The sequence below is a fragment of the Tyto alba genome, unplaced genomic scaffold, assembly GCF_018691265.1.
Source record: "Tyto alba isolate M040663 unplaced genomic scaffold, T.alba_DEE_v4.0 Super-Scaffold_7, whole genome shotgun sequence".
NCBI lineage: Eukaryota > Metazoa > Chordata > Aves > Strigiformes > Tytonidae > Tyto > Tyto alba.
Window position 1 is genome coordinate 12,650,560 of NW_024881328.1, and position 25,717 is coordinate 12,676,276.

The 25,717-nt window shown below is 38.6% G+C and overlaps 1 protein-coding gene and 1 long non-coding RNA gene across 3 annotated transcripts in view; one reads left to right on the forward strand and one right to left on the reverse strand.

The window, feature by feature from the left end:
* The window catches only part of LOC116964293, a 17,875-nt gene extending 14,979 nt beyond the window's left edge, over positions 1-2,896 (reverse strand). The window contains exons 1-2 of one of the 2 annotated variants that reach the window (XR_006164565.1): positions 1,730-2,896; positions 1,212-1,299 (exon numbers count right to left, since the gene is read on the reverse strand). This is a non-coding gene — a long non-coding RNA (uncharacterized LOC116964293). The remainder of the gene's footprint in view (positions 1-1,211; positions 1,300-1,729) is intronic. The other variant, XR_006164566.1, reaches the window with a different exon arrangement.
* HACD2 (3-hydroxyacyl-CoA dehydratase 2) lies at positions 1,505-25,461 on the forward strand. The gene is made up of 7 exons (XM_042784281.1): positions 1,505-1,761; positions 7,959-8,076; positions 8,432-8,450; positions 12,861-12,949; positions 18,915-19,036; positions 19,718-19,896; positions 21,607-25,461. The coding sequence occupies exons 1-7, from the start codon at positions 1,631-1,633 to the stop codon at positions 21,687-21,689; spliced, it is 741 nt and encodes a 246-aa protein (XP_042640215.1). The 5' UTR covers positions 1,505-1,630; the 3' UTR covers positions 21,690-25,461.
* Positions 25,462-25,717: the final 256 nt, after the last annotated feature.

Genomic DNA, 25,717 nt, shown 5'->3' on the forward strand with positions numbered 1-25,717 from the left:
AGGATCTAACTAGCTTACCCTGTTGCCACCTATTAACACACCTTCTAGTCTGCAGGAAACAATGACCTCTACTTCAAAAATGATGTGATACATATGCTAACTCTGAGCAATCGACTCCAACCTGTATTTGACCTTGAATTTTTTGGTTGAAGAACAGAATTCTATTTCCACTGAAGGACATTTTATGTACTTGAAATCCTGTCTCATTTTGCCAGCCATCCTAGTTGGTCTAATAAAAGGTATTACCTCTTCCTATAAATCTTGTCCTGCTTGTATATTGTTTGCTGAAAGCCACTCTTGGGGTGTGGTAGGGTTGAAACAATCCCCAATAGCAGCGGTTATGCAAGACATTGGTACCGTCCAAGACGGACCACTTAATTCTTGTATTTCTTTTATATAAAATTCAGTCTTCTCAACAGATATAGAAAACTTGGGACTGGCCAGTTTTTCACTAGTTGGGTTTATGGGTTTGCAGAAACTTAACTTACTTCATTACAGGCCTGTCCAACCACCCAAGCACCCTGTGCGTATTTTTGGTTGACAAAGAGATCTTTGCTAATTGTATGCGTGGCATTCAGAGATTTCTGTATCATTGTTTCTCTTTGCTCAGAAGGAAGACAGCACGGGACTTCACAGCTCCCTCCTCTGCAGTGTCAGGCTTTGAAAATGTAGAAAGTTTTTTTAGTTGCGTACATGAATAATGAATCTGTTTCTCTAAAATTTCTTGGAATATTTATTGAAACATTGCCCTAAAACACTGCGGTCTGAAATTCTCATAAATTTTTGGAGTCCCACTGCCTGCAAGCAATGTACATGTAATGCCATCAGTTTATTAGGCTACATACTTACGTGAAAGCAGAATTTGCTGGGATGGGGAGGAATATTTATGCTGTTATTCTCCACAGCTCATAAAGGAACTGTACTCTAACCAGCATGAATAATAAACTGAGAATTGTTTCTGTAATTTGATAAGTAACTCCATTGAATATTTAGTTTCTGCAGGGGGAAAAAAAACCCTAAAATTTTCATCCTTTCATTGTAACTCTTTGGAAATGCAGTTCTAGTTCTACCTCCCTTTAAGAGGATGCTTGCTTTTTGCTATCCAGGTTTCGGCAGAAAATGAGCTACAGCTCTGGCCACACTCTGCTTCAGCAGCTTATTGAACTATAAAAGTTATGAAAACCTACTCAATATTCCTAAAATAACCTTACCTTGTCAACTAACGCTACCAATTTCCCTCAGGAAATGGGAGACCTACTTCTTCCTGCAGGAGCGAGAGCGCAAAGGGGCATTTTTGACCTGTTTTTAAAGGGATGGAAAAGGTCGTTTATCGCCGGGTCGGGCCCGCCCCGGCCGCGCGTTCCGTGAAACTCCCCGGGAACCGGCCGCCGCTCGGGGTTCAAGTTTCCGATACCCCCCGCGCTTTCTGGTGTTTTCCGATGTTTCCCGGTGCCCCCCACGGACACCCGAAAGGCGGCGCAGCCCCCACGCCGCGCGGGGCCGGCACCTCCCGCGGCTGCGCACAGCGCCCTGCCCGCCTCCAAAATGGCGGCGGCAGCGCCGGGGGAGCCCCCGCCCCGTGTCCCCGCCGTACGCTGAGAGCGGGCGGAGGCCGCGGGAACGCCGCAACATGGCGGCGTCTGGCAGCGGCGGGAGCCGGGCGGATAACGGCTACAGCAGCCAGCAGCCGCGGCGGAGGAAGGGCCCGGGCGCGCTGGCCACGGCTTACCTCGTTATCTACAACGTGGTGATGACGGCGGGGTAAGGAGGCGTGCGGCGGCCGCCTGGGGCGCGGGGGGCTCCCTGGCAGGGGCGCGCCGCCCGCCTGCGCCCGGGCTCCCCTCAGCGCCCTGCCCGCCTTCCCGGCTCAGGGGCCGTCGCCTCCCCTCCGGCCGCCGCACCGGGGAAACTTTCCCCGCGCCGGGCACCGTCCCTCCGGCTGGTGGGGCGCCGCGGGGCCGCCGCTGCCGCCTCTGACGGCCCCTCCGCCCGCGGCGGCGGGTCGGGCTCCCCCCGGGGCTCGGCGGAGCCCGAGCGGCGGCGGGCGGGAGCTGGCGAGCGCGGGGCTCTCCGCTGGCGTGGGCTGCGGCCGCGTGTGCGCATCCACGCGTGTACGCGTGCGTTCGGGCCGGGGCAGGGCTGGTCGAGGAGCTGGGCTGGGCGCATCTGTGAGGGCTTTAGTGTAGCTGTGCCCCTTCCCTTGCCGATCCCCGTCCTGCCCTCGCATCGTGGGCTGACGGGCTGCTGTTCTCCTTGTCCCGCGTGGTCGTGCCTCAGGCTTTCGATAAGTCTGAAAAAACACAACCGAAACCCTCTTTTGCTGCTTCGTGTGTGCAGCCTTGCCTGTTTTCTCGTTTCTCTCCATCGCCTGCGATGGCGGTAGCCTGGAGTGGACAGATGCGGGGCCCTCAGCAGCAGCTCCCGGGCCCGAGCCCCTCTGCCCCGTGTCCTTCCAAGCGCCCCTTCCAAAACGGACGAAGCGGAGCGGCACAAGTGCATGTTCTCTGGGAACTGCGGTGGTTTGTAATTGACGCCTTCATTTGCCGTGCAACTGTTTTCTCATCCAGGTGATCGTGTAGGTTGCTTCTCTCGCCTCACCGCGTCTGTGATGTGGACTCTGGCACTTCTCAGTAGAGAGGTGAACCTAAACGCAGGGAATTCATCCATAGCGGTAGTTAAGGCGGCAAAGCGGTTATCCTTTAGAGCCCTGTGAGATTTCCCTGTAAAACCTTCAGCTGCTACGTACTCAGGGTGAAGTTGGAAGCTGCTGCTTGTGACATGTGAGCTCCTAGGCCTGCTTGGTGCTCTGCTCTTGCCCTGCTTGGCAGAATGGGGACTTCAGGTGGATGGTGCACGCTTCGGTGTGTTCTTAGGCACTGTAATAAAAATAGTGACAACTGGGGACCCTCAAGATAAAGGAGACCTTTTTTTTTTTTTTTTTCCTAAGAGACTGTAGAGTCTTACTGGAATTCAGTTAAAAATAAAACCATCTTTTGCAAGATTGAGGCTATTTGAGTGGGAGGGGGGAAAAGAGGCTTTAAAATGGATCCCAAATGAGCCTCCTTCCTGCTAAATAAAGCCTTGGTGTGTGAGGAGTTAGGCAAACAGATTAGTCTTGCTATTTTGGGGGAAGATTAGTATAAAATTAGTATAGATACGATTTATTTCAATAAGGCAGTTGGACATGATGAATCTTGTCTTTGCTGGTGGCAGCTGGTGCTCTTTCATCTTACGGTTACACTTAGGTGGAGCAAAGGTAGCTGGCGGGGGGAGCTCTGTTCTTGTAAGGTGCTCGTTACACCCGTTACCCAATAGGTGTGTTACTGTGAAATGGAACTGCTAAGCAGATTTATGGCTCCATGTGATATTTGCAGGGTATTTCACTCAGAAGGGAATGATAATTATCCACCAGTTTGATTAAAAATTAATCTCTTGTTTCAGAAATACTTCATTGCATGAGCAATATGGCACAGTACAGGCAGTCAGGAGGTCTCTTCAGATTTGCTGTGATGTCCCTGAACAATGTTAAGTAGTTAACCTCTCTGAGCAATCCTTAGAAGTAAAAGCATTTGCCTGCTCATTGAGCTGCTCATATTTAATTCACTTATGTTTATAAAAGACCTCAAAGACCTGAGAGAAATTGCTGTATAAATGAGAAGTTTCTGTAAAGGTCCTGAACTTTTTCTCATGGTAGGGAAGTTCCTGAGTATAGTAAATTTCTATTTTCACAGAAGAAAAAATTCAAACCAATCCAAGTGTTAGAAACTCAGAAATAAACAGCATAAATCTGTATTTAGCCTCCTATTGTCACATAAATCTTGATCATGATGTTACCTGTTTTCCTGATTTATACCAAACTTCCTAGACAATTCCAGTCTTGGGTGGGATGTGGCTTATGGTGCTTTAACATGAGCTGCTTTTTTCTGGGCATTTTTGTGGTTAGATGATTTCTGCAATTTGGAGAGCTACCATAGAGATCCTGTGGTCAGGGTTCATAGCTCTGCGTTGTCACTCACTGCTGTTCTTTTGGGCTAGGTCACCAAGGGCTCTGACTGATAATTTGTTTTCAAGTGGATGAGGGTTTTGCGCTTCCCTTGAACACTGCTGAAATTCCACAATATATAATATTGAACTTAGGAAAAAAACCTCAATTAGTTATTTTTCTTCTTTTTAAAAGACTTCATAATAAGGTAGTTTTTTAAGAGTTTGTTGCCAGAAGCTCAGCTGTTCATACGAGAAGATTGCTATGTAGCTGGTGGCAGTACTTAGTTACTGTCCCTGTGTCAATCAGAGTGCTCAGCCAGCACGGCGTTGGAAGGAAAATTGTGAAAAGAAAACACCAAAAATTTGAAGGTGCCCAGATGATAAAATGATGTTGTAAAAGCATATGGGATCTTAAAAACTTTTTAAGTGTGTTTTTTGGTTCTGTTTTACAAAAAGGTGGCTTTTAAACTGGCATGTAACAGCTTTGTTGTGCAATAAACAAGTACTTAGAGTAAATGTTTTAAAATCATAGTTGCCTTTGCTATTAGCTTTATTTAAAATGGATCGGGTAACAATTGAAAAATCTCAGCATAGTTATTGTATTTACTTTGCATTTACCTTAACTAAAGAAAACATATTGATTCTAAAGATAATATATCTTATTTCTACTTTTATCAGATAGTGCAGGTAGTGTGTGGATGGATTCCTAGTAATACAATGGCTTTTGCAAGAGCAAAACACTAGAAGTACATACATGCCCTAAATGAAGCTGCGTACACTTATCATTTGGTTCATATGTTTTGGTTGTTTCCTTTCAGAAAAGGGACCAACATGACAAAACAGGGAATAGCCAGTCCTGCAGTTGGTTCTCAGCTGTACTTGCTAAGGTTTTTTTGACCATAGTTCAAAGCATTAAGCTGCAGAAAGAATGCATCTTTCTTCTCTTGCATTCAGTCAAACTGTTATTTTCCTGTCACAGCGTGAAGTCATGTAGTCATGCCTGACCTGACATAGGGAGCTGATTCTGGAGGCATAGATGCAGCATAGAAATTATTTCCAAAAAAATAAAAAAATAGAAATAAAAAAATAGAAAATATGTTGACTGAAATCACTGAATAATGTGGGGGCTGGGAGGGAGGGCATGCTGTTAGAGTCGAGTGTAAATGTTTGATAAGCTGCTTTAAAATGCGATTATGTTTCTTATTTTTAGTCAAGTACTGCAACTGGCTAGTACTTCTTGGTAGAAGTAGCTGATGGTGGTATAAACAATTTCAAAAGGATTTCACTCAACAAGATAGATCTTAATGTAATAGCTTTTGAATTTGCAAGGGTTTATGTTATCGGTGTTAAGCAAAGAGTGTTCTGGTTTATGAGTTTCATTGTCCACGTCTTCAGTGACAGGTTGTTGAGAGTCAGAGTACACTTCTCCCTTTCCAGGTGCATTCACTACATAGCTTTGCTGTATTCTGTTGCATAAAAGATGAAGAACCTCAGTAAACTTTGCATAAAAAAACACCTTTTTATAATTTGTAAGAGAAATAAAGGGAATTAAGCTAAAGACCTGAGCATGAAGCTTTCTTATCAAGTCTGAGTGAGTGAAAGTAAAAAAATTAAATTGTGTGTATGACAGTATTCATTTTCTTTCGTTTGGATTAATCAGAGTGTAAGAGTTTAGTCTTAAAGTTCACATGCATGGCAGTGGTAATTTGATGAGATGTAACTCCAGCTGGTGTATCAGGTAGACTTTAGTGTCTAGATCAGAGGAAGCTGGAAAAGTTTGTAGCTTAGCTTCCATGTGACAGTGGTGCCTCTTGCTGCCCTTTTAAACTTCTCACAAGTTTCCTTTTCAGTTGATCTTCCTCGCTTTTACCTACTCCTATACCATTTTCTCTAGTCATAGTGGGTGAGAACTGTTTAAGAATCACAGAAGCAGGACAGAGGTACTAAAAGCTTCAACACAAACAAGGCACAGCTTTTAATTTTGTACGGGTTAATACTCTGATCTGTATTAAATGCTTTTTGAAGGACCGTAAATGGAATGGGAATTAGAGTCTTTCTGGAGTCAGTGATCCAGCAGGTTGGGTGGAGATGAGGAAGGGGCTGGAGCTCTGGGAGCCATGTGCTCGGTTCAGGTGAGAACAGCTTGCAGGCACAACCAAGGACCGGTACCTTGTGCAACCTGAGAAATTGCTCAATTCAGCGGAAGTTTCTCAACGAACACAGAGGATTAGGAAAAACAGGGAAACTTGACAGATATAAACAGCAGTGTTAATGTATCTGATTTACTATTCTAAAAATGAAGCAGTCAGTGTTGCAAGGGAGAGTCATTAATACTACAGCGCTTATTCTACACTGAAGTCCAAATACAAAATTAATCTGATTTCGTTCTTTGTAAACAGCAATTACTTAGCAAATGTTTGCCTTTTGGTTTCACAAGACAGCTTTAACTGAAATAACTTATCACTGCTGAAAAAAGGGAGGGCTTGTTTCTCATTCCCCATTTCTCATCCCCACTTCTACTGCTTTACTTTGGTGCTCATCTTCTGAGAAGTCCAGGCAGGAATTAAGTAGCTTTTTTTCAGTTGTACTAATAAATGTTGTTAAGAACACGAACTTGGATCCCAGATTTTCTTATTGTTGAAAATTCTGAATTTCATTATTACATTTAGGACAATATTTGTATATACTTCATAATAACTAAGCTAATGCGGTAAGCATCTAATATCCTGTAAATTAAGGCAATTTCTTCATCTTCCCTGTCATGAAACGACAGCTGCAGTTTTTTGGGTTTTTTTCAAAGACTGAGAAGGTATTGCATAGTTAGGGGATTTTCCACAGACACTTTTACTGAGGTGCACCACTGTTAGCAGAAACACTTGGTGACTGTTAGCACAAGCTTTGTAACAGCATTTCTGGGTTTGGAGGGAGGTGGAGGTAAAGCAGGGTGCCGTTAGGAGTAGCTGAGGGCAAGACAGCCAGGATGAGCTTGTCAGTGAAAAGTTTGGGAGCTGCTGGTAAGGATTCCCGCTTCTTGTTAACCAACTCCTTCTACCCATGTTTGCCACAAGCAGTTGGAAACTAAAGTTAACTCTAGGTGCTAATTTCAAATGAAGAAGTGTTTAACCAGGGTGTACCCATCTTACTTTTGTGGCTTGTCCTGGACTTCACTGAAGAATTTCTGAGGCTGTGGGCAAACATGGACTATTGACAGCTGTGGTAGTGTGCCTCAGCCAGGACTGGAGGAAAAAAATGTTAGGGTTGCTTCCTAAATTACCTGAGGGGAAAATCAGCAGGGTTAACAGATCACATTGTTTATAGTATAGTTGCAGTTACATAGGCACTACTTATATAGGCCTAGAGATATTTGTTGCTTACAAAGGAAGGCTGGGATGGGAACAGCCATTGCCGCCTTCAAGGCTTTAGCAGGCTCAGTTTTCTTGCAGTTACTTATCCATAACTGTCTCACATAAAATATATGCTAGCAATTAAGCTGGATGGTTTATCATAAAGTCTAAGGGTTTACTTTGAACTGAAACATTAAAATGAATGCCTTCTGAATCTTAATTGTTTATGTCATACTTCTTTAAGTTATGGTATGGTAAGAGATCTTTGACTAGCAATAAATGGTTTTCTTCTTGAACTAAGCAAAATGTGATGCCAGTCTCATTTAATGTGGCAAGAATACCTTCCATAACTAAATTAAATTCAGCTCACTGAAAAATAAACTTAGACATTAAATACATGGGTATCATGCTGGTGATAAAAGATGTTTAAAAAATGCATAATCTTTAAATATATGTGTTCTCTGCAAATTTATCAATGTTTTCAGTGTTGCAGAGGGTAGGGAAAAAGTATCTTTCAGGACAGTTATATGTCTGTTGCTTTCTCAGATATCTAAAGAGGGATTAAGAATTTCTATGTATTTATTCTCTGCTTAATGTCTCCTTATCTTTAGACTTTTTTCTCTCTTTCAGATGGCTTGTTATTGCGGTTGGTCTAGTTCGAGCATACCTGGCTAAAGGTAGCTACCATAGCCTTTACTATTCAATAGAGAAGCCCCTGAAGTTCTTCCAAACTGGAGCTTTGCTTGAGGTATGTATAGTCGTCTTCACTAGCACAACTAATATTTGCATGAGTGTGTTGTTTAGGAGAAATCAGGCAGCCTTTGTTGAACGGTGTTTCCTAGGTACCTGTTCTTTCATTAGCATTTACAGAATGATTTGAAGGTAAATGCAAGAAATATGCCTCACACAAATGCTGAATTTTTATTTTAGCAAGTGGTGAGGGAGCTTACTGTCTGCTATTTAGCTTGGGCAGCAGAGCTAAATTTTAAGCTTAATCTTTGAAATACAAATACTGAATCATAAGTTCTTGTGATAGAACTACATGTATTTCTGAATTGCTTAATTTCAAGTGTTAGTGATTTGAACTTTTCTTTTTGTTCTAGATTCTGCACTGTGCATTTGGTAAGCTTGCAAATTTTTGGTTTTATTATTTGTATAGAAGACTGCAGTTTTAGCAATATATGAGCATAAAAAAATGTTATGGTCTATGAATTGACAGATTTAATTCTTGCATAACTCACTAATTTTTGCTTGAATCACATTCCAGTTTTTTACTAAAAAATTTGACAAGTTAAATCACAAAAAGGAAAATAGTGAAACGGGTTTTCAGTTACTTGACATTGTATTTTAATCTAGACCCTTCCAATGCTACAAATCTTAGAGCAGTTCATAAGTATTTTATAGTAGATCGTTACTTTCCATCTCTACATTCTATAATCCTCTGTAGCAAGCTGTCTTTTCTCCAGAAAATATTTCTAGCTGAAAGTAAATTAAAATCCAATAAAAATGTTTGAAGCACTAGAACTTTGTCCACATCCCTAGAACATAGATATGCATTGTATAATTAAGAAGAGGTAATCACTCTATCCCCCGTTCAGCTGTGCTTTCGGGGAACTGTTTGGGAGAGTAAGAATTATGCAAAACTTGACTTGACAATTCTTGTTAGCTTGTATTGTGTGGGTTTCTTAGCTTGGTAGGAGGAGCTCAATTGTGTATACGTGGCTTGGGGTCAGTAGCAGTGTCGTGGTTCAGTCAACCTGAAGAGCCTTGTGTCTGAGTGACAGGATTGTATCTTGTCTGGTTTGTTAGTTGTCATGAGTAGCAAACAGTTTGGCCTCAGCATTTGGATGTTTTGTTCATAGAATAGATGATGCGTGGCGATCTCTGCAAGATCAAAGCCAGTGTGCCTGTCTGCATACCTTTGCTTAACTGATTTTTCTAAACAATCCCGTTTTCACAAGAGTCGGTCTTATGTTTAGGTAGTTGATCTTGTGATTTTAGTATAAGTGTTTGAGCTCTTATGTGAATGTTTGTTAGCCACTATTTAAAGAGTAAGATGTCATTAAGCTTCCTAAAGCTGCAGCTACAAACTTGCTGTTTGTCACATATCGTACAAACAGTCTACATACTGTAGGGTGTATTAGATTCTAGGTTCATATTGAATTCCAGTACAAAAGATTTTTTTTTTTTAATAACCAAATGTGGTAGTTGGAAAATTTAAAATCATACAGAGATTTGTCAGCAGAGGGCAGTCTAGTTCTGTATTTGATAAAGTAGTCCTGACCTTTTGGAATAATTCAGTTACTCTAAAAATCTTATTTTACAAAGGGCAGTGTGTAGACTCTGCACAAATCATCCCAAGAACTGAATAATCATATATTCCTCAAATTAATGTAAAGGCTTCTCAGAGTAAACTATATGTATCATATAGTTGCAGGTGCTGCCAAGGCAGTCCTTACAATACCGTTTTATTTTACTAAATCTCAATTACTGTGTTTCACCAGAATAACCATACTTGCTTTTAAAAAAATTGTCAAAAATTAGTAATAAAATGTGGAATTTTTGAAGTTTTATTTAACAAATAGCAAGACGGACAAGTTAAATCTCAGAACACTGGGCAAAAAAACTTGAAGATAAAAAGCCATTTTGCTGTCCTAAGTCTATAATGCTCTACTGTTTTATTGAGTTAAACTTTTGTGGAGATGCCAGTGTTTAGTAGTACTAAATCTAAGAAAGAGTGTAAAAAATTTCATTGTATTTTCTTCACACTTCAGAGTATATGTCCACTCAAATCAGTGAATAGCAGGAGAGAGTCCTACGTTTCACCTTCCAGGCTGGTACAGAACAGCAAACAAGATGACTGTACCAGCCTGTCTGTGTGCAAAGTTAATAATCCTGGCTCGGCTGATTTGAATTGTGGATCCATTTAGCCCATATCATCCTCAGTCGCACAATTTAGTATTAGTGAAGAGAGCCATTAGTGGAATGTTGCAGCATTTCATACCACTATAATTCTTTTTGCTTTCCCTAACAAAGTTTTTCACAAAAACCCCACTTATTTTATTATAACTGCCCATGGATTTTTTTTTCCTGTTAATGGAAGTATTTGTTAGCTAAATAAAGTGATGTTTTTTTTGCGCAGCTGGATACACTGCTGCTGTCTGCTGTAGTCTGAGTCTGGTAAAAGTTTTATGCAAGGAGAAACAGGAAATTTGCAGATTCTTTTGCCCTTGCTAAACTAATTGCTATAACTAGAGCTGTAATTCTCTGTCAATAGAGGAGCTTCTCTGTGACAGATGGCTGTGTGTATCAGCATAACTTTTATCTCCACATCTTTTCAGTGGAATCTGAAATGTTAGCATCTGTGAAGCAAGTTCTTCAAAATAAGAAGATTGATAGGGGAATTTCTCTATCCAGCATGGTTGAGAACAGAACTTGGGCACGTGGCAAAGATTTAAAAAATAGGAGAGCTCTACATGGAGAGGAGGTAACATGTAGACCAAGAGGAGACTGAAGGACAGGCAAATGGAAAGTGAACATGCAATTCTTTGGCTTGTGTGGCAGACAGAACCCAAGTGTATGAATGTAATTAATGGTATGGAAGCGCTTGTGCCTGGAGAAACTTGGTATTGGAAGGAGGTGATAGGAGCCACCAAAATGTAGAAGTAATAGTAGTACAGGGAGTTTGTGAAGGGGAGTGAAGAAAAGCAAGAAGGCTTTGGTGAGTACAGGCCCAACCGACAGAGTCACAAAAGTACCTGCTTTTCTACCACAGTGATGCTTACCAGTAACCCTCTGGTAAGCCAAAATCAGCACTGGTTGACTTTCCTAATGGAGCAGGCTAAAGCAGAGACGCGAGGGCTCCTCCTGTGAGCTACCCATACAGCCTGTGCTTGGTTGGGAACTCCCTGGGAGAGAGGTCACACGTGTTGGGAGTTGGAGGATTTCCTGCTGGAGGTGAGAGGCTTAGTCCAGGATCTGAAAGAGGTCTGGGCATGGCTTACTGGTTGCTTGGTTCTGGACCTGACCTATCTGTCAAGCTCTGCTCTAGCATGTGCAGTGTTGTATAAGTGGTGACAGATGTTTTTAAAAATACCAAGTTTAAAATTGACTGTCAGGTACCTTTTCAGTGCAATGAGTAAATAATTAGAGGCAAGTAAAGTTTACATAAATTGTAGCTGGTGAGTCACTTATTTTGATCTCCTGTGTTTGGCATAGATTGGCATTGTCTTGGCTATAATGAAAAACCTTGTTTGTCTAACTTGTGAGATAATCTTGGATAGTTCTTATACAGTCTTTTTGGCTTATTTATAGATTCCTTTGCAAGAACATTAGCATATCTTGCTTAGGAAAGCGTGATTTAAATTGTATAAAAGGTCTGTTATATCATAGGAGTAAGTCTTCAGTGAGTGCAGATTGTGGCGTTTTATAGCACCCCCTCTTGTGTTATCGGAGTAACAGACAGCGATACTGCCCCGAGGTTTTAAAACAGAAATTAGATTGTGAACAATACATGATAAAACTGAAGAGAACTGTGTTTCTAGGATTTTTCCATCTTTTTACTTTGAAAGAAGTCTAACAATGACTGTGTGACTGAAAATAATTCTAATGAAACTTGCTTTTGGCTTTTCTTATTCTTTCTTCCTCTTCCACTTTCCAGTTTGGTCTTTATGTATTTCTGAGGCTGTTGTGTTGCTTGCTGTGATTTACATTAGTTTTAGAAGCACTTTCTCACTGTATTTTAGGAGCTGCAACTGCTCTTGCATTTGTCTTCATCATGCAATTGGAAGAAAATAAAACTTTTTGTTGAGAAATTTTGTGTAATCTTGCAGTCCAAAGGTATTCCTGCTCTGTCAGACCTGGGTGTGTAGGATCCATTTAGTGGTGATTTAATCAGCACCTCAGAACTTGCTTAGAGGAACCAATGAAATCTGCTTCCTTGAGAAAAATATTAAAATTGTACCTAACAATGCAGCAGCTATTCCTTGGGGTTTGGTGTTTTGTTTTGTTTGTTTTTTAAAGTTGTGTTCCCAGAAAGGAATTATAAACTTTGTATCTATCTGAATATGGCTAGATCAGTGTTTCTTCAAAGTAGTTATACTTTTTGCTTGCTGTTTTGGGGATATACTGTGCAAAGCATCTTTATTGTTTTTACCTTTTAAATCACAGTAATTTAAAATACAGAGTATCTTGGACATTTTAATCAACCAGTGTTTATTTGAAAGACTGTATCCCAAAAGCTATTTGATTTAAGCTAACATATTCAGCTGATTTGTGTATTAAGGAATGTGCTGTGATGGCAAAAAGATCACTGTTTACCTTTATTTGCATTTTGATGCACAGTGTCTTGTCAGGGATTGCATTGCATTAGGCTGTGTAAACACAAGACAGGACAGACTTCATACTCTCAAATTAAAAAAATTAAATGCTTTCCTTCCAAAAAATTTCAAATAACTGGACTTTGGCTTGGCTGTGTTTTATTTCCCCACACCAATAGTCAGGAATATTTACTAATTGCAAAATATCTTCCAGGCATTGTTCCCTCTTCTGTTGTTCTGACTGCTTTCCAAGTGATGTCAAGGGTTTTCCTGACGTGGGCAGTAACGCATAGTGTGAAAGAGGTAAGTTAAGCTACAAAATAGATAGAAAAACTGATGACCAATACTGAAAAGCAAGTGTTGATCACTGTCTTATTTTCTTTAAAATGTCTTATGTTTGTATCCCAACCTGTGAAATTGTTTATGTGAATTTCTATGGATCAAAAGAAATAAAAATAAATCTCACATCACCTTTTCTTTATGATCAAATAGAGGTCTTATTGTAAGACATCTAGCTCCTGAATAGATTTTGCAGTCCTTACTGAAAGTTAGAGGTTCCAGTGTGTAATATGGAACCCAGAATTTAGGACAGTGTCCTAGTATTGATGTGATGATAGTGCCATAATTAATAGCAAAATGTCTGTACTACGCCCCTTTTTCATACACAATTTGCTTTCTTTACCATGGCATATGTAAGCTCCCCCTCAACTGTGCACAGCAGTGCCTGGATGTTCTCCATTATCACTTTGAGAATAATCTCTCCTCTGTCCTTTATTCATTTTTCTTACATTCAAGCGTAGGTGGGTTTTGGGGCCTGCATGTTTTTTCTCATTGCTTACCACACCAAATATTGCTGTTCTTCATACAAATCTCTGCAATTCTCTTTTGGAAGCAATCTTATTTGAAAATTATTCTTGACAGCTATTTAAAAACCTAAACATGCTTTAATTGATATAGATCATGCTGGCTGACTCTTCCATGTCATCTGAATACCTTGTAGTAGCCCAGATATGTCACATCTGTGCTGTTACTTTAGCCAACAAATCTTACAGGTTTTCTTATTAAAGGAAGATATCAGTCTTGATGCCAGTGTCAGCATGGCTGCCTGAAATATGTGATGGTCATCTAGTGTCATTATATGCATGAGATCTTGACATGGAGAATGTCTTCAGGAGCTTGCCTCATTACTGAGTCTTCAGGGAAGCTGCTTTCTCTTCCTTGCAGCAAACCTGTTATCAGAGTGTCCATCCACATGTAGAGTAACATAAGTCACTAGTTCCTCCTAATTAACCGCCCTTTCTGATATTATGATGCTTATTCATGTGGAGCTTTACTTTCAAGCTATTTAAAGTGGATAAATGTTATTTTTCTCAATGAACTCAAAATCTTGTAAATGCTTATCTTCTGATGGATTTCACTTTTGGTGTAAATAAATGTACTCCAATCACTGTTAATTCCTTAGAGATAGATACAAGATTTTGAACGAAAAAAAAAAAGCCATCCCAAGATAGTACATTTTAGATACACGTATAAAATATTTTTAAAGAAATATGCAATTAGTTTTGCTTGTTACCTGTGTAATGTTGGAGTACCTGGTGCTTCATAAAGAACAGAGTTATTCTGTTTTTATGAATTGCCTCCTTGTTTTGAAGTAACTCAAATGTTAAAGGTTGGATTGCATGGATTAGAATTATTCCATGTGTTGTCTGTTAGACATCAAAGGGAAGTCTGTAGGATGATTGTGGGTTAGGTTTCTTGAAACTTATGCCCACATTCTCACCAGAAAAAAAAACAGCAAAATGTGAGCAAGTTCAGCCTAACATTCAATTTTTAACAAGGATTCTTTCAACAATATTACACACAGGTTTTTTTCCTCACATTTATGTGGTCTTTTGGTTAAAGTCTTGCGAGAGACTGTATTATGTGTAACTGTTTTTAATGTCTTAGAAAGTGGGCATAAGAATGGTAAGGATGAGGAATCCTGTGATGAGTTTTTCACCGGTGACTTTAGAGCAAATAAATCAAATGAAGAGGCTGTATTCTGACCCCTCCCCTTCCCCCCAACCAGGGAGCATGCAGTCTCACCTGGGGAGATGTATTGAAAGTGTCAAAAGTGTTCTACTTTTTCTGAAGGGCTGTCTGCACAAGTGAGCTCCAATGGTGAAGTCCAGGATTAAATTCTCACACAGCTTTATGGAACTTGTAAGCTATGCAGTTGCATGATGAGGTTCTTGTACAATAAAATGCAGTTTTCCTCTTTAACTTTTTGAGTGAGACTTGTTCAGTATCTTGCTTTTCCAGACTGTTTTCATATATAGTTAAAAGAAGAAACATCTGTATTGCATCCCTCTTTTCTGTCAGAATACACTTCTAGATATGTGATGTGATTGGAAGCATGCTTCTTGCCACTAACATGTTTGTGCTTTTTGTTGAATTTAGTGCTGATGTGTTGTTCAATTCAATATGAAAGTATTTACAATAAATGTTGAAGCATGGCAAATGTTAAAGCACTGCACAGTTCTTTGAGTAGCAATGAGATTCCCCTTACCTCCAACCATATGAGCAGCTGTTGACTTAGTGGAGGAGGGCCTGGCAGGTAATACAGTACTCGTAATTGTTTTGTCACTACATTGGAAAAGAATTGGTTTGGTGAATTTTATGGTTTCCCCTCCAAAGGAGGGAAGAGAATGAGCAGACTGGTGTGAAGGGCTAGAATAAAGTAGAGGCATAGGAGAACAGAAGGTGCCCTTCAGTTCAAAGTTGTCTTTTTGAATTTGTGTGAACTATGAGATCATCTGGTGACATCATGACAGGCCTTCATAGAGTTCTGTTCTGATAGATAATTCTGCACCCTGTTCTGATAGATAATTAAAAAATGGTGTCAGCAGTGATTTAATGTTTATCCAATTAGGTTCAGTTACAGATAAGTTGCAGTTAAATAGAGTACATACTTAGAGGAACCTTTCTAGAACACTGAGTCAAAAGGAGTGGTGTGAACATGACATGTACAGCATTTTGAGCTGGTAATTAAGACTCTAGTATCTGTAGTTGTGAATTGATATCTTCAATAGTGAAGGATACTAAAAGAGCAAAGAGCATCTTAATTCATGATATTTCAGACTAACTTGTAGTAAAAGAAGCCCATGCTGGAAAGTTCAGAACTCTAAATTGGAGAGTGCAGTTGAAAAGCCTGATTCATCACTGCTTTACATCTGTGTAAAATTTAATAATACTGTATAACACAAACGTCTGTCAGGCCCTTTGTGCATACTGTGAAGCTTCCACTTTTTTTTTTTTTTCCCCCCCCCTTTAATTAATGTACCAGAGAACCAGTGCTCTGGAGGGAGATGTGCTGTTTTATCATTATGGTTGCAGAGTGCTGCTGGTTTTACTTTTCTGCACTGGATTGCTTAATTATGTGTTTAGTTGAAATTTTCTGCAAATAATTTGTCAAACTCTTTCTCTTAATGTGGAGGATTCTATAGAATTGCCCTTTTGATGCATAAGGACATCAGTAACAACCCCTCAGGCTTTATTGTGTCGATTCCCAATTCTCATCTTTGCATCTTAAAAGGCTGTGTGTTCCCTTACATTGTCTGCTGTTAATAGTATTGAAGATAAGCTAAAATATATTCAGGACCCTCCTCGATGATAAATTGGATTGAAACACATACCAAAAAATTATGCCGGTGGTATGATTGACCCTTATTAAGGCAGTTGGACAAATGAGTTGTAAATGAAGTGTAAAATGTGCTTTGACTTTGTCTAACACCTCCTTCAAAGACTGGTATGAAAAAGTAAAGGAAGAGAAATTGAGTTCTGAGGACAGCATTTATTAAGGTTTATTAAGGGTCTAATGTTTATTGGCTGTACTATCCCCCTTATCCTCAACTTGGAAGAGGAACAATACAAATGCAACATTAGAAGTGCCTAAATGAATAAGACTCTTGAGAGACTGTTCTGTAAATCAGTTCCCAGGGGTTTGCTAATGTGCATCTCAGACATCTTTATTTGAAGTATTGAAAAATTGTCAGTCCTCAAAGAGATATTCTAATAGTGACAGACTTCTGACTGCTCTGTTAGTGTGAAAGAAGCATACTTTTTAATGATGAGCTGCGGAATCTAGATAAAATATGATAATAAAATGCACACTAGTCTTCTGTTCCTTACTGCAAAGAATGGAACTAGTTGAAAACTGTATAGATCACTCTTGTATGGAAACTACCACCAATTCCCAGTATTCTTTCTTCCTTAAATAGGGACACAAGCTATAAAGGTACAATCAGTGATTCTTTAAGTGACTTTAACAGGGTAGGGTGTGTGTATGTGTGTGTTAATGTTGTGAACTGTTCTAATAACTTCTAAACTCAGTTCTAATATTAAAGTAGATGGGAAAGGCTGGACCTGTGAAGGCAGTGTTACAGAAGTCCTGTGATAGAACTGGATTGTAACTGCCAGATGTTCTACTTGCATCATTCACTGTTATTTTCATGGTTTCTTGTCCTTGCTCATGTCCTTCGGTGCTACTTCAAGCAATAAATTTTTGCTTGTTGGTTTTATTGATGTCCATAATTAGGGAGAGATGTAGGGTTTCGAAGTACAGGTTGAAGTCTGTGACTCATAGGTTTAGATGAACTCACAAAGCTGCTACTCCTGATTTGACCAGAAGATGCAGCTCTGGAGTGCTTGCGAAGCATGTTACTCCTTGGGAACAGCATCATCTGTGGATAGTGCTGTTAACCTTTCCAAGTTGAGAACTAAGTCTTGCTTATAAAGCAGACCCCAAACAGGATTAGGATTCTGTAGCAGTGTGAAAATAGATTTGGTCTCTTCTCTGAAAGTCTTCAAATAAGTTTTTTGGATTTTGTCCTTTTATGATGATGTAAGGGAGATTAATATATAAGCAAATTACCAAGAGTTTCATGTGGAAAAAGGACAAGGTTCATTTGCTGCAAAATGCAGTGAAGGTGACTTGAAATGCTATATGCAGCAGAATACAGATTAAAAGGGGCTCTACATTCCAGGGTATCCCAGGATTTCTGTATAAATCTTTCTGGGTTTTGTAGTCTGTAACAGAAGACTTTTTATGGGTAATCCTCATGAGTGTTTTACACACAAATATATGATCAGTCCCCTCCTACTAATAGGTTTCTGATTGCCCATGTATTTTCTTGTTCATTTTTTTGTTAGTATGTGTACTTTGCCAAAGATGAATAGAGTGTACCACCCTTACATACTGACTTCCTTTTCCCAAGAGTTGGAGGAAAAAAGAAAATGTGGGCCCCTGTGGTTGAGCTCTTTTTGGGCTCAGGGAACTCATACAGCTGATAATTCTGTTGAAGGGAAGGGCTGAATAAAAATCACATTTGCGCACTCAAAAGTTTGTAGTGTGGATACGTGACCCCATATACTGCTTCATCACTGTTGTTCCATCTGAAACATAAACATCATAATTATGCTTCCAAATCTAATAATTCATTGTAAAATACATGATTTTGAAGATTAACCTTCAAAATATGAAGGGAGTAAAAGCTGGTTCAGTGATGTGTGTGTGAAATAAAAGCACTGAGAGGTGTAAAGCAGTGAAACATAATAACGCCTTCAGTGTAACATTAGAAGAATCGTGCTGCATACAATAAACAGAAGGAGCAAGGAGCAGTGAAGCAGGTAGTTGTTAAGCTTACCTGAGGTGAGACAATCTTGAGCTTCTGTTTCTTCTGTCCTCCCAGCCTGTGTCCTGGTGTTAGCTGTTTAGCTGCTACTCAGAATTAGGACTTGGTTTCTCCTCTGTAGGGAGAGAAAAACAGTGCTTCTACTCAGAAGTAGCACAGACTAGGATTAGAATATGAAGAGTAAACTAGATATCAAGTGCTAGACTAATGTGTTAGCATCGTTTCTGCTTGCTGCACTAGGAGACAATCATAGGAACAAAATAGAAGCTGGTACTGTACAGGAGTGGGAAGAGTTATGAGTTGTTCTGGGCATTTCAGGGATTTCTTGTACTGATTTACCTTGCACGGAGTGGGAGATCTTAAGTTATCCGATCACCAAGCAGAGCTATTCTTAAGCAACTAGAAAAATATGGAGCATGAGAAAAAGGGTTTTTTCTTCTTATTACTAATGTTGCTTTTAAGCTCATTCTTGGAGTCTGTTCTCTAAAATGATGCCATAAAGCAACACATGAGAATTGATTTATTTGAGCTTTTCTTAGGTCTGGAGTAATTAGTAATGCTTGAATTCATACTATGCTGCTTTTTCTTTTTTACAGGTACAAAGTGAAGATAGTGTCCTGTTGTTTGTAGTGGCCTGGACAGTCACTGAGATAATCCGTTATTCTTTTTATACGTTTAGCTTGTTAAACCATCTCCCTTATCTCATCAAATGGGCCAGGTAGGTGGCATAATAGAAATCATAGCCTTAAAGCACTGATTTGACAGGGATATTTATCTTGTAAAATAGTTGCAGTACAAAAAACTAGATTCTACTTCGAGGTAATTGCCCTGTTTGCAAATATGAATTCCTAGCTTCTTTCCAGTAGAGTTCTGGGTTAAAAAAATCTGTTACATTGTAAACTGAAAGAGTAGTTTGTCAAAACTCATTCCCATTTACAAAGTGATTGTGTTTGGCAGAAGCTGACATTTAACAGTAAGGGGTCCCGGTAAGTAAACTGACATTTATCGGTAACCCTTGAATCCAAGGGTTGTACTTCAAACAGTCTGTAAGCTCAGTGATTAATATCAACTGTGTTTGGCCCCATTTTAAGTAATATAATGACCTCTATCAAAGAGTTTGGAAATCAAAGTAACAGTGTGTAGGGGGTAGGGAAGAATAGTTTTAAAGATAGTTTTTTAGATTCTCCTAGGTAATCTTTAAATAATTCAAACTGATTGCTGATTTCATCACTTACCTTGCAATAATGTTCATACCTTGCCATGCTCTAATCAAAGAAGAGCTAAGGGAAATAAGTACTGAGTTGAGAAGTTAAAGTTTGAACATCCATAATAGCATTGAACAAATACATTTTTGAGCTTGTCATAACATTTAATCCTTTCTGTAACTGTTTTTTTCTAGGTACACTTTGTTTATAGTATTGTATCCAATGGGAGTCTCAGGTGAATTACTCACAATATATGCTGCATTACCCTTCGTCAGACAGTCTGGCTTGTATTCCATTAGTTTACCTAACAAGTACAATTTTTCTTTTGACTACTATACATTCCTGATCCTGGTTATGATCTCTTACATTCCAAGTAAGTATGAGTGTGTTAGGTTTTTTAATATTGAAAGCTGCAAAAGGGAAAGCTAATCATTTTGGGATTAACATATGTATAACTAATTAATTTTGCAAAATTTATTTTGGAAATTATCTAAAGAAAAATGTCAGTTAAAACTGCAGGGATTGCTTTCTAACAACACCTGTCAAAGTAATACATGTTTTTTCTCTTACACTTGGAATATAAAATAACTGTTGTACTTCTTGGCAAATGTTGACATCTTTTTTTTTTCCCTCGATTTACAGACTTTTAGGAGAACAAAGTTCAAAACAGCTTCTTAAAATTCAGCTCTTGATAAAGAGGATAAAAACCATTGTTTTTGCATTAGTGCCGTTTATGCTCAGTTGACATCTCTGGTTAGTGTTTGTATAGATAGAATGAAGATTTGGCTTTACTGCTTTGAAATGGGGAGTAGGAGCACAGAAGCCTTTAGCAAATTTAAATGTGCAAATAAAGTGTAACATGCAGAATAATCTAGTGGTGGTGTTGCTGCTGTTAGCTATCTCTGCAGCTGGTTTTGAACCTTTTGTTTTTATCAAACGATAAACCATATTCAAAAATTTTAATTTCAGTAGTGTGCCTGTGTCTGTAACAAACATTTACACTTTCAGTGAGCCATCTTGTAATTCTGACATCAAAGTTCTAAGTTTTTCCAGCTGTTCTTAAAAAGAACGCTTTTCATGTATTTGTTTCTCCTTGTCCCCCTCCTTCAAAAATTATGATGTTATTAGCTCCAAGCAGCCAGAATAATATCTTCTGTTTTAGTCAAAATAGTCAAATAACCACAAATATTAATTACTTGTGTGGTAACTAGATCACAGTTGACAGGCCATGTGGGAGGGAACCCACACTGAACCCAAGTAACAACATTAGCCCACTTTCTCCATTAAAATTTCTGTCTTTTAAATGGGGTATTGTCAGTAATCCATTATCATTTGCTGGAGGGGTAACATGAATGTAGTCTGTCTTTTGTTTGTTTGTTGTTTTATTATTTTTTAAATTGTTATCTTAACTCTGAGAACCAACTGCTTAGTCTTAGTTGCCTTTTCACATGAAGGAATTCCTGTGCTGTTCCTGAGATACAAGGAATATTCCTGGTTCACAAAGGTTTAGTGTCTCGTGGCAATTTTAGCTTTTGCTGTTTATGTATGTATGTTTTCCATCCTCTTTGCAGAAGTTGTTCTGCAAACATACTGTGTAAGGAGTCTTAGAAATAGGAGGAAAAATAGCTTTTCGTGGAGGAGAGAAGAGATGAAAGAGGCACCAGTTTGTATGAAGTTCCTTAGATCCTGAAGAAGTGACACTAGAATTAAATTAAACAAATCCAGAAATTTCATTTTTTAGGGAGGACTTTTTCCTCCCTGCAATATATTTTCTTTCTATTGTGTGTGTGCAGTTAAGGAAACTTTTGTCATCTTGCTTGTACATGCAGAGTTAAATAAGGTATTTTACATTTAATTAAAAATGTGATTGCTCTAGCAAAAAATAAATAGTACCTGAAGCCTAAGGAGAATATCATATATTCTCTTTAAAGAATAAAAGGAAATAGATGACTTGAGCAAAAAGCGGATAAGTATTTTTTCTTTTAATACAGAATTTGTGACCTTGAGCATGTGACTGTGCATCTTACATTGACATGTAAGCCTCACTTCATACTTTATTTACTTAAGTCTGTTTTCTCCTCAGTCTTTCCTCAGCTGTATTTTCATATGCTACATCAGAGGCGAAAGGTACTCTCCCACACTGAAGAACACAAGAAGTCAGAGTAATTCCAACTGTTTTTCAGAACTTTTCAAACATCAAAATGCTGCAGATTTTCAATACCCAGCACATTTATAAAGAATATTCCAAGATAAGTCAGAGGTAAAAGACAAATAATTTAGCAAGAATAGCCAGTAATTCTGATTTCACTGAAATTCCACAATGTAAAACATGGAAATAATTTTCAGCTTGAAGTGCTTCAGAAAACTTTTAAACTTTATATGGCTCAGCAGTTAGCCTTTTCCTTTTCCTTAAATGATGTGCTAAATGGTTTTCATTTATTACTAAATGCCTGAAGGTTACAGTATGAGTGATGAAGTTGTACCCACTAAATGCTTGAATTGGGATTATATTACTGATACCTCTTTGTTTTTTTAATGCTTGACTGCATGCTGGAAACTGTATGCATTGCTCTGAAAGCAAACAGTATGCTCTGGAATACTTTAGGATTTTGTCAGACTTCAGTGGAGAATGTAATCTGGGCAAAGTGGTGAATTTAGAAAGGTAGGTTGTATATTTAAAAGGTGATGGGAACAAGAACAGGAAACCAATTATGGGAAATGAGGGGAATGTGGTTCTTTAGGAATTTAAACAGTAGGGTATCTGACCAGAGTGTGTTCTCTGAAGATCTTGTTTAAGCTGATTACTCAAATGCTAATGTTAACTCAGAGGCTTTAATGCTTATCTGAAACATTAAAACTCCTCTAAGTACTGCATCCCTGGATACTTTTTAAAAATATTTTAAGAAAATTAATACTAACTGTAATATTTCTAGTGATATCAGTAATGAATCTAAACAATATAAGGAGGCAGGTCACCCAGAAATGGGTGCAGTTCTCCCTTTTTTACTTTATCATCTCTAATCACTGTCCACTATCTCTGTGGTACTCATCTTTGAGTGTTGAGGACTGTTTGTTCTACTGTGGAATCATCTGAGGGCCTTGTTCCTCAACCTGACTTTTCTGAAGTGACTAATGTGTATCACTGGTACATCCAAGCAGGCAGTTCCAGGCACTTAGCTTCTGAAATGTTGCAAAGTCATAAATTCCTTCTTTGAAAGCAGATTATTTCATGTGTTACATGCTGCTTTTGCAGATTGGACAAGCCTTCCCTCATCTGCTCTTCTGAAAGAGCAGAAAACCATAGAAAGTTAAATTTCACATAAACAGCAAGGTGCTTTCTCTGGGTTCTCAGGCTAAGCCTTCCCTTGGGAAGGTAAAATAGAAAAAGAAAGAACTGGGAAAACCTTGTGGCAAAGCAGAAAGCGCTAATGATATGTGAGCAGTGCCCCAGATTATGAACAAACTGTTGACTGGGGGCAGAGAGTGGGGAATTTAAGGGACAATGGAGCAGGGAAATGAACAGATATCCAAGTAAAGGCAAAAGGAAATGTAGGTTGTGGCCTTTGCTCTGTTAGGAATTGATAGTCGAATAGTCCTATCTTCACCCAGTCAGAGCCACTAGACAACACCACAAGGATTTCTCTGGCTTCCCTCTTGTAACATCGTGATTTAGTGCATAAATGAGGTGTGACCACTACCATGGTACCTGCAATACTGGTTTTGTGCTGTGCCTGCCAGCACCTCCCCCTGGACGTGGCCCATATCTGTGTCCCAGTTACTTGTGCTTGATGTATCGCAGCTCTCCCTAACCTAGTCAAACATAGTAAGTACTAAGGGCACGGGCTCTTTGTTCTAGCATTTGGGGTGAGCTGGATTTACAGTTATTTACAATTATTTTGGTTTATGTTTGTCACAGCTATATTGAAAACAAACAAACAAAAAAAGAACAACAAAAAACCAAAAAAACGAATCTTTGCTTTATTCAGTAATTTCCTTTGGCTTCATCAAAAAGTCTGAATTTTCCTAGCGCTCGGTAACATGTATAACACCTTTCCTGTTCAACACAAACAGGACTATTGTAAGCAGGGAGAGGGTAAGAGGGTATGATCTTTGCTTCTATTTTAAACCTTTTGGAGACAATTATTTGCTGTAATCAAAAATGCTATTGCCATATACAGCCTCAAAGTGGTTTTGCATTCAAAGGTGCAACAATTTCAATTCATTTCTCCATTAGGTTGTGTGGTGCTTTGTTGTAGTGATCTGAGGAATGTTGCATTATACTGAACTCATTGTTCAAAAGTGTAGACTTCCACCTCTGAACAAAACATCTCCTTTTGCTTATACCTGTTATCAAAGGAGTTAGTGTCAGTATGTCTGAAGGATGTTATCTAAAAGATCTGATTTCTTAATGTGCTTAGGTTACTGGATATTGTCAATGCTCAGCTCCTGAACTTTTCTTGATTTGATTTCTGTGCCCAAATAAAAGATTTGATTTCAAATTTGTTGGTCCAATTTGGATAAAAAAATGTCTAATATTCCTGTATGAAACAAACTCATAGTTCTGTTGATGAGAAAGATGTAGTACAGATCTGTATTAAATAGCATTGACACTACAGAAAAGCAGAGAGAGCTGCTAGTAGGGAGAAAGCTTGTACAATCAGAGTGTTTTCTGGATGTGCGTTATTATGGAATATTTACTTTAATTGAAAATATTAATTTACCACAAGTGCAAATAAACTACAGCCTTTTAAAAGAAAACAGAGTTACTTTTCATTTTAAAAGAAAAAGAAATTGCTTAGTAAGAAATCTTATCAATAAAGTTGACTTTAAAATTATATTCTGAAGTATGAACATTCGGTTAGTATGTACAAGAATTCCAGCACTTCAGCTTGCAGTGCCTTTTCAAGTTTAGCTTCCATGGCAATCACTGGAAGGTGATCTTGAGTAAGAACTGTAGTTCAGTGCCCTAACACTGTTTGGGTTTTTCTCTAATACTGACTTTGGTCACACATATGGGTGTTTTCCTCCTCATAAAATATGAACAAGTTTCCCCTCATCTGTCACTGAAATTGTAATGTGGTTTATGTGAAGATTATAATAGAAGCTTTGATTAGTGTTCTTTGTCACAAATCTAGAGGGTTTTTTTTACCTACAGACTATTTACTTGGCTTGCATGTTTTCAGTCAGCATCACCAAACTTCTGCAGCAGACATGTTTTCTGCTTTGGTAATCTTTGTGTTGTATGCACTGGTTCAGTCAACAATACTTTACATTCTACTGTGCTGGCTTTGTCCAAGTCAGTTATTACCCTCTAAAAGACCAAGGTTCTTACCAATGTATAGTTTACAACTGGAACTGTAGAAATATTCATATTGTTAATTTCAGTAAGATGCAGGTTACAGTGCAGGTAAATTGTAATTTTTTACAATGTGATGTTTCTATCAAAAGTTTGTTATTTTCTTTATTACATATCAGTAGAAGGGTTGGCATTTGTGTGGACCAATCTGCAGTGTCATTTTAAAACCTATTTTTCTGCTTACAAATTTCATGAGTATACATCAGATCATACATTTTTATGTATATTTACATCAGTGAAATTTGAGTGAAAACTATAAAGTCATTTTTGTATTTTTTTCTATGTTGTGAAGAATAAAATTGTAATTTTATAAGTCTGATTCACTAAGATTATTATAAGTTAGATGTATTTTTTGTATATTTAGGAATCTGGTATTACTTGGAGCTCTGAAAGATTAAAGATAGACTTTTTATGCATGGTTGGAAGATATTTCTACTTGATAATGCAGTGAAATGGTTGTATGCTAAAATATTAGTCTGTGTTGTTACCTTGTGAAATTGATTCTGTGCTCTCTGCCTGGATTTGGCCTACTGATCAGTGATACTAATTGCTATAATCCAAATAAAATAATTCTGAACAAAATATGTTGTATTGTTACTGTTTAAGGAACAAAAGCAGGTACTTTTATAACTGTGAATTAGGGCTGTATTTTTATTCATTTGTATATAATGTGTACCTTGCAATTTACCAGATTTTTTTGGCATACATAACTTTTGAGCTCAAACAAAGGGATTTAAGCAACTTGATATTGTTAAGAATGCTTTGCTCTTCACTTTTAAAATATGCATTCATAACATGTTAACAGACTGTGTTAACATTCAAACTTATAACTTCCTGA